General features: G+C 28.9%; 1 protein-coding gene across 2 annotated transcripts; it reads left to right on the forward strand.

The window, feature by feature from the left end:
* Positions 1 to 5,002: 5,002 nt before the first annotated feature.
* Positions 5,003 to 6,813, forward strand: LOC120074080 (UDP-glycosyltransferase 73D1-like). 2 transcript variants are annotated; one of them, XM_039027074.1, is made up of 2 exons: positions 5,003 to 5,294; positions 5,368 to 6,813. In XM_039027074.1, exons 1-2 carry the CDS (start codon positions 5,102 to 5,104, stop codon positions 6,669 to 6,671), a joined length of 1,497 nt encoding a protein of 498 aa, XP_038883002.1. In that variant the 5' UTR covers positions 5,003 to 5,101; the 3' UTR covers positions 6,672 to 6,813. The 2 variants fall into 2 exon arrangements, with proteins under 2 accessions (XP_038883002.1, XP_038883001.1); XM_039027073.1 differs by having other exon boundaries at positions 5,004 to 5,262; positions 5,339 to 6,811.
* Positions 6,814 to 9,502: the final 2,689 nt, after the last annotated feature.

Consider the following 9,502-nt stretch of genomic DNA (forward strand, 5'->3'; position numbering starts at 1 on the left):
TTTGTTTGTTTTTAAAAATTTTGATGATTACATGACACTTTCATTTTCATTGACTTTTGATGTGGTTTATGACCATTCTTTTAATGACGGAGAGTTGGAGTTTTGCTCTCCTGTGCTCGAGAGCACTCACTCTTACTCTCTCTTATTCTCTCTATGAGAGCAATTAAAATAAAGAAGTCAAATTACAAGTTTAGTTTATTAATTTTCGGGTTTTATCTATTTATATCTCTTAACTATAAGAAGGGCATAATTTATAGGTTTTTGAACTTTTCTTTTAAGGAATTTTGAACTTTGGTTTGTGTCTAAATAAATTTTAAAATTAAAAATAGTAAAGAATATTTGGTTCTGAAATGGTTGTTTACAAATGTCTTTTTGCTTATACTTGGAAATCATGGTTTTAAATCACATTTTGGTCGTGGGTTTCTATATTTGGAATTTTTAAAAGGTTTATTTTTTATTTTCAAAATTTTAAATTTATTTTATTTTAATCTCTAAATTTTTAGGGGGCGTTTGGTGAAGTAGAAAGTTGAGTTGAGTTGAATTGGTAATTATTATTTGAAGAGTTAAATTATCTAGAGAATTACATTGTATGTATTTGATTTGTAGAGTTGAGTTGGTAATTATTGTGGGCAAAGTTGAGTTGAATTGGGATATCTGATGCTGTTTTTATAAATAAAAGTGAGTTGGTAAAATAACCAATTCAACTCCACCAACATTTAAAGTTGGTTGTCAAACATTGAGTTGGTAAAAAATACCAACTCAACCGAACTCTCCTTAGGTTGTCAAACACCATGTCTTTATATCCTAGTCTTTAAACCTTTCCCTTTTTTTCCAAAACCATTTTTGTCCTTACCATCGATTTGTCACTTGATGTACTCATCCAATATCGATTGATGATTGAAATGGTATAAAGTTTAATATCTAAAATAAAACAAAATTCAAAATTTTAGATACTTAATATAAAATTTGAACCAAAATTGTAGGGAGAAAGAGGGAGACACATATTTGAAAGAGCAATATTTGAGTATATATTGGATTATTAATATATATGTGTATATATATTACTGGCAAATTAGATGAACCGCATAAATGAACTTTAAATTTTAGGGTTTTTTTTTTTTTTTTTTAAAGAATTTAATTTTTATTTATTTATTTAAATTTTTGAAGTCATTTCCTTGTGCGTGGTGCAAGGGAAAAAGGAAATTTATTATTTACAAAAGTGTATATATATATATAGAGAGAGAGAGAGAGGCCCTTTCCAAAATATGGAAAAATATTCATCTCCATCCATGATGGAGATATCTTAATCTTATATATCAATGGTGGTTGGTCTACCAATCTTCTCTCTTTTGTAATTATAATGCATCTTGTATTTTTTCAATTAAGAAAACTTTCTTTCGACCTCTCTCTTATCTATATTTTCTTATGCATCTCATATTGAACTCTTCTCTAACTTTCTCTCGTAAATAATTCTTTTGTGATAATGTAATCATTTTTGAGTTTGAGGTATGATAAAAAGTTTTATTGATGTGACAATCTAGTTGAAATATCGAGTACACTTATTTATCTTTCTATCTTTTAGTACCAAATAAAGAAAACAAAGATGGAATTTTGTGCTTAATTTTTCGAAAAAAAAGAGAACTATGTACAACCATTCAACAAATAAAACTATTCATTAAAAAAAAGCAGCTAACTATCTTGTTGTTAATTATTATTGTTCCAAATCAAGTGAACAATTCCCTTAATTGTACCAAATCCAAGTAGACTTAACATTAATTTTCGGATTTTTTTCCCTTCTTAATTGTACCAAGTGCCTAATAAATTCTTAAGTCTTTTTTTCAAGGAATTTTGTTTCTCATCACTAATCATTTGATTTTTTATTATTTTTTTTTTAAAAATTAAACTTATGGATATCACTTCTATTATCAAATTTTTTAATTTATTATCTACTTTTTATTTTTAGTTTAAAAAGTCAAACCAAAATTTGAAAACTAAACAAATTAGGCCTCGTTTGATAACTATTTGGTTTTTTTTGTTTTTGAAAATTAAGTCTATTTTATCCACATTTCATACAATGATTCACATCTTTCTTAATTACAATGGTTGAATTCTTAGCCAAATTCAAAAAATAAAACAACTTTTAATTTGGTTTAATTTTTTAAACTATTAATGAAAAAGTAGATAATAAAGGAAGAAATTTGAAAGTAGAAGTAATGTCCATAGACTTAATTTTGAAAAATAAAAACAAAAATTAAAATAGTTACCAAACGAGATCTTTTGAAAACTTGTTTTTACTTTTAGAATTTGACAATTCAACCCTTGGATTTAAGAAATATGTAAATAAATATACGAAATTGAGAGGAAATAGACTTAATTTTTAAAAAACAAAAAAAGGAAATAGTTATCAAATGAGACCAAAATAATTACTAGATTAGACTTAAATAGTTATTAAACGGACCGTATTTAAACTAATACGTGCTTTTAATATATATATTACTAAAACTAGCTTAGAAAAAAAAAGGAAAAATTCAAAAACAGAAAAAAAAAAAACAAAAGCAAAAACTTTTGAGTCAAGTCACCTGCGAGTCAATGGCTTGCCATTTTTATCCATTTCCCGTTCATTATATTATATTTTATATTATATTCAACAATTGGAATAAGTAAATAATGTGTTTATTCGCTTTGATCAACATTTTCATATAAATTGACATGAATTTACAACGAATTTCGTTCCATTTTTTTCTCTTCTCGTGTTTGGTACGGCCATCATTGCACCAAATCCATTCATACTTTTTAGCCTCATTAATCTTTTTCATTTTTAGAAAATAATAATAATAATAATAATAATAATAATAATAATAATTGTTTCCTTCATCAAACCTGAGTGCTATCACTTACTAGTCAATAAAAGTGGGGTTAGTTTCAGTCTTCTTCGAAACGGTTAGGCTTGGTTGATTTTGTCAAAAAAGAAAATAGGTTTCGAGGATTCATTGATTAATATACCTCCGATACTAGTAAGATTTGTGCTATGTTATTATTATCATTTTTGTTTTTATCTAAAAAAACACATTCTTATAAATATTAAAATTTGATAGTTGGAGATTTTTTGTTGCGAGTTCGCAAAAATCATTTTACATTGTTTATAAAAAATTCCCAACAAATAACTTCACGAATTGAAATTACATGGAAGTGCTTTTGTACTATAATAAATAATCAGAATTACCAATTTCAATATTTAGGACAAAAAAATAAAATAAAATAAAAAGGTATGGAAACTACAAAGAATTGACACATATCCGGTCTACCCTACATTAACTTTCGAAATATTTTTTAGCAATATATAAAATCAAAATTTCTACCAATATGTAAATTATAATATCTTCAAGTAATATATAAATAAACTTTGGGTACTTTTAAAAAAATAATAATTAAGTATGAAAGTGCTTTAGAAATTTCCTTCGCTTTTTCGCCTAACTTTTTTTTTTTTTTTTTTTTTAATTTTATTTTTTTATGGTGTGGAGGTTGGTTGGCGAAATTTTTTTTTATAGAAAAGACCAAGTACATTAAAAATATTGAACGCCATATATATAATATATCATTCTCCCATCAACTATAATTCTTTATTCTATATGATTCCATTTATCATGTTATATTATTAACAATGACTTTTATAATTATTTATTTGGTTAGAAACTAGTCTTGTAAACTTTATTTTCTATTGTTACGAATTACGAATAAAAATGAAGCTAATATATATATATATATCTTTAATTTTTGGACGATTTTTAAATAAAAAATATATATATATCTTTAATTTTTGGACGATTTTTAAATAAAAAAAATGAACTAATTTATTTATATATATAGTAAAATATTACTATCTATTAGTAATAGATTGAGATAGACATCTATTAGTCCATTGCAGCCCATCGCCTACTATAAATGTCTATCGCAATCTATAGTGATAGACGTGACATTTTGCTATATTTAAAAATATTTTAAATAATTTTACCATTTAAAGCAATTATCTGATCTCTATTTAAAAAAAAAAACTCATATACCTTATATATTTTTTAATATTTCTAAATCACACTTAATTCAACTTGAATGAGAAAATCCGAACTTTAGAATTTTGATTGAGAGTCAATTGATTTATACCCATTTTGACCATACTTATATTAAAATTAACATACACAATAATCTAAAGTTAAATTATCTTCGGTATTTTCTTTTTGTTGGTCTTGTCCTATTTCCTTTGGATAGAGAAGATCTTTATATGATAGATAATTGTTTTTGGAAATTTAATGGAAATTTCTTCTCTAGGGAAAAAAAACGAAAAATATAAACATATTATAATTCATTAATACAGATTAATTAAAATTTCAACTTATGTCCCTCCATTTTTCTTATCCATATGAATGTTAATCATAAGATAAATAAGTTTTAAATAAATAAAAACCAAACTACACACGAGAATTTTTCTTTAGCTACTATATATATATATATATATATATATCCTTCAATTTTTTCATTTATTTATTTTTTTTTTTATAGAAATACCCTTTTATCTTTTCAAAATGACTGTACAGAAAATTAGGATTCTAATTCTAATCGGAGAAGACTTAGAACATAAATTTATCGTCACATCATTTAAGTTTTAATTTTCATTTAACATTCAAACTTATTTCTATTTTAAAGATGATTTTGTAATATTTCAATAGTATTTCAATTTGCAACCCTTGAGAAAACCAAAAGAAAGAAATGTAAAAAACTGGAGCTTTATATATATATATATAATTTAGGATGGTTTTTAAATATAAAAAAATAAAATAAAATATTTATAAATATAGTATAAATTCACTGTTTAACTGCGATAGATGCGATACTTGACACACATAAACACAGTAGTATATCGCGATCTATCGCAGTCTTATTACTATTAATAAATATTTTAAGCAATATTATCATTTAAAATAATTTCATCAAAAATAATTTTCCAATAATTTAACCATATTTCTTTTGTGGCTATATATGAAGAACCATAGAGCTTTTAAAAAAACTCCACTTTGGTCTCTGTGTTTTGTGAGCTTGCATTCCATCCATGGCTTTCACCCTCTGCAATCAGCTTGAGGTTCAGCCTCACTTTGTGTTAGTTCCTCTTATGGCTCAAGGCCACATGATTCCCATGATCGACATCGCCACTCTTCTCGCTCGTCACGGCATCTTCGTCACCTTCGTCACCACCCCATACAATGCTTCCAGGTTCGTAATGACACTACCAAGAAGAAACAAGAATGGATAATTCTACAATTAATTTTAAAATTTCTTTCTGGTGCAGGTTGGAATCATTCTTCGCTCAAGCTAAACAATCTTCCCCGTCTATTTCGCTACTAGAAATCCCCTTCCCTTGCCTGCAAGTCGGCCTCCCACTCGGCTGCGAGAATCTCGATGCTCTGCCGTCTCGTGGCCTTCTTAGAAATTTCTACAATGCCCTGTCTTTGCTTCAGCAGCCACTGGAGATGTCCTTGGATAATCATCTTCTTCCCCCCACTTGCATAGTTTCAGATAAGTATTTGTATTGGACTGCTCAAACAGCCCACAAATTCAAATGCCCGCGGGTTGTCTTTCATGGAACTGGCTGCTTCTCACTCCTGAGCTCACACAATCTCCAAATTTACAGTCCCCATAGCTCTGTTCATTCTGATTTCCAGCCATTTTTGGTGCCTGGATTGCCTCATAAGATTGAAATTACAAAATTCCAGCTTCCTGGATCCTTAGTAAAGTCCCCTGATTTCGAAGATTTTAGAGATAAAATAACAGAGGCAGAACAGGAAGCATATGGGGTTGTGGTGAATAGCTTTACAGAGCTTGAAAATGGATACTCTGAAAATTACGAGCGTGCAATTAGCAAGAAACTATGGTGTATCGGGCCAGTTTCGCTTTGTAACAAAAATAGTTCTGAGAAATACAGCAGGGGAAACAGAGCATCAATTAAACAGAGAAATTGTTTAGATTGGCTTGATTCAATGATCCCGAAATCAGTCCTTTACATCTGTCTCGGAAGCTTATGTCGATTGATTCCTTCACAACTCATCCAAATTGGGCAGAGTTTAGAATCTTCAACTCGTCCATTCATCTGGGTGATCAAGAACAGAGATGAGAATTACTCTGAGTTGGAGAGATGGCTATCAGAAGAGGATTTTGAGGGGAAAATCAAAGGCAGGGGATTGATCATCAGGGGATGGGCTCCTCAGCTGTTGATTCTGTTGCATCGGTCGATCGGAGGGTTTCTAACGCACTGCGGATGGAACTCAACGGTCGAAGGAATCAGCGGTGGGGTGCCGATGATCACTTGGCCACAATTTGCAGAGCAGTTTTTGAATGAGAAGCTTGTGGTGGAGGTTTTGAAGATTGGAGTGAGGATTGGAGTGGAAGGGGCAGTGAGATGGGGAGAAGAGGAAGGAGTTGGAGTGATGGTGAAGAAGGAAGAGATTGAGAAAGCAATTGAAATGGTGATGGATGGTGGAGAAGAAGGAGAAGAAAGAAGAAGAAGAGTTGGAGGTTTGAGTAAAATGGCTGCCAAAGCTATGGAAAGCGGAGGATCTTCATATGTTAATTTGTCACTCTTCATCAAAGATGTAATGGCTCAATCAGCTCATCTCAAGGCTTAACCCTTTCTTTTTCTATTTCAAATTTACATATTAAATGTTCATAAGTTGATCTCATCAATATAATTTTAAACGCTATTCCAACAGTTCAAATTACAAAGTTTATTATGTCAAAAATTCGGTACATCATTTCTGCAAACAAGCATGTACACACAGTCAAGCTGTTTTAGCTCCATTTTTGTTCTTAAGCATAGAAATAAAAGTCGTCAAAACTAATTTTTAACCTAATCAATAAATTATAAAATGTTATTATTAAAAATGTAACATGATATATGGAACAAAAAAATTATTGTAGATGGTAGAATAATTATATATATGGAATAAGTGTACTTGTATTATTAATATTATAATATAGATGTCCAATGTTTAGTGTCCTAAAACTATCTCTCAATCTTCATGTTATCCATGTGCCTTGTTATTCATGTTTGGTGTTCATGTAAGGTCACATCCTTGTCACTTTGCCTGACATTTAGTGGATCTTTAAAATATACTTAAAAAAATCCCACTTTGAATTTCCATATTATCCTATTTTTATAATTTTAATTATTTCATAATTTTAGTTATTTTATTATTATATTATATTTTATCCACATCTTTATTCTCGATGTGCTCTTCAATTTTACAATACGTTATCAGCATGAGCATCTGTCGCTTCCCTCGTTGAAGATAGGTTCTAAAGCTTAGTCGTTTTTTTCTCTTTATTATAATTAATAAATTAAATGTTATTTTACATATTTAGTACATATTAAATTTCTAATATAAATATAATGTTTTGTGAGTGTTGTCACAACAAACCTTACGAAATTAGAATTTGCAACCGTTGACATTGATGGTAATAATTATTTGTCATGGGTACTTGATTCCAAAACCCACATGGATGTTATGAATTTAGAAAAAACAATTAAAGAAGGAAATACGACATCCAGTCAGGACAAAGTAAAAGCTATGATTTTCTTTCGTCATCATCTCCCTGATGGATTGAAAATGGAGTATATTACAATAAAAGATCCCTGTATCTTATGGAAAAATTTGAAAGAAATGTATGATCATAAAAAAATAGTTATTCTTCCTAAAACTCATTATGAGTTGATGCATTTAAGGCTACAAGATTTTAAATCAATAAGTGATTATAGTTCCACATTATTTAAAATCAGTTCAAAATTGTTGTTATGCAGAGAGAAAATTATTGATGCTGATATGTTAGAAAAGACATTTCTACATTTTATGTCTCAAATATGCTCTTACAGTAGCAATATCAAGAGAAAGATTTTAAACAATATTTTGAACTAATTTCATGTCTTCTCATGGCCAAACAAAATAACAAGTTACTGATGAAGAACCATGAATCTCGACCAACTGAAACAACACCATTCCTTGAAGTGGATGATATGAATGTTAAAAATCGTGGTCGAAGTCATGACCATGGCAGAGGAAGAAATAATTGTTGTTTTTGTAGTGGTCATTCTAATTATTCAAATTTTAAAAGAATCACACGAAATAACGATCACAAAGGAAAAACTCCATAAAACAAGAGTTCAGAGAGTATTGAAAATAAATGCTTCCTATGTGGAATTACTAGACATTGGTCATATACCTATGGCACGTCAAAACACTTGACCTCTATTAAGCCTCCCTGAAGGAAAAAAGAAAAAATGTGGAAGGAAATTTTGCATACCAGGATAGTGACATATTTGACTCATCCCATATGACAAATTTAGATGTGGCGGACTTTTTTGAATCTCCTAAAGAGAAAATTGGCACAGTTGATGGAACATCAAGTGTTTCTTCTGACTTTGAGAATATCCGGACTTAATGTTATTGTTTTCTTTTGTCTATCTTCATGTTTTTTTATCGTAAATTTTAACTTTTGTACATTCCAAGTGTTGTTGTTCTTATTATAATTATTTTCTTTTAATGAATAAACATGGATCATTTTCATATATTAGGTTATTAAAAAATGAGCAAAGAAGATCAATGTCTGGTAGCTAGTGCAACTACGCATACAATACTTACAAATAAAAAATATTTTTTCAAACTGACAATGTTAGAAATAAAAGTCAATACAATATCGGGTTCTGCAAACCTAATTGAGGGATTTAGAAAAATAAATACTATTTTGTCTAGAGGAACAAAATTTACAGTTGACAATGTATTCTTTTATAGTCAATCAAAGAGAAAACTACTTAGTTTTAAAGATATACGTTACAATGGTTATCATATTGAGACTGATAGAAAGAATAATATGAAGTATTTTTATATCATATCTACTGTCTCTTATGAAAGTATATCCTGGAAGAGTTGGTTGCTTTATCTTCTAGATTATATTATACTCATATATGAGTAATTGAAACATATGCAACAATGAACTTGGAGTTCATGAATCCAAATATATTTACAATTTGGCATGACATAATAGGTCATCTAGAGTCTATAATGATGAGAAGAATTCACCCACTGAAGAATCATAAGATTCTTCCATCTAATGAATTATCATACGATGCTTGTGTTGGGTTGTATGTCATTAAACTCGCAATTTATAAATTTTAAACATATTCTATTTGAAATAAAGATGTTATTGAAGTTTATTCAATAAATATGTTATTGAATATCTAAACTGCACTTGTAAAAGCCTAAATTTAATAAACTAAGATCCATGGCCATTACATGAATACTTGGACTTTATGTGGAGACATAAGAATGGATTAAGTTCAAGTAAATAGTCAAAATGTTCTATAGTATACAAATAAGATTGGTGTTGGGATTTGTGCCTTAAAGTCTCGTGTCCTGTAGTTTGTAAACAACTTTGTACGAACACTTGTGATGTATAATATAAA

The sequence above is a fragment of the Benincasa hispida genome, chromosome 3, assembly GCF_009727055.1.
Source record: "Benincasa hispida cultivar B227 chromosome 3, ASM972705v1, whole genome shotgun sequence".
In the NCBI taxonomy this organism is placed as follows: domain Eukaryota; kingdom Viridiplantae; phylum Streptophyta; class Magnoliopsida; order Cucurbitales; family Cucurbitaceae; genus Benincasa; species Benincasa hispida.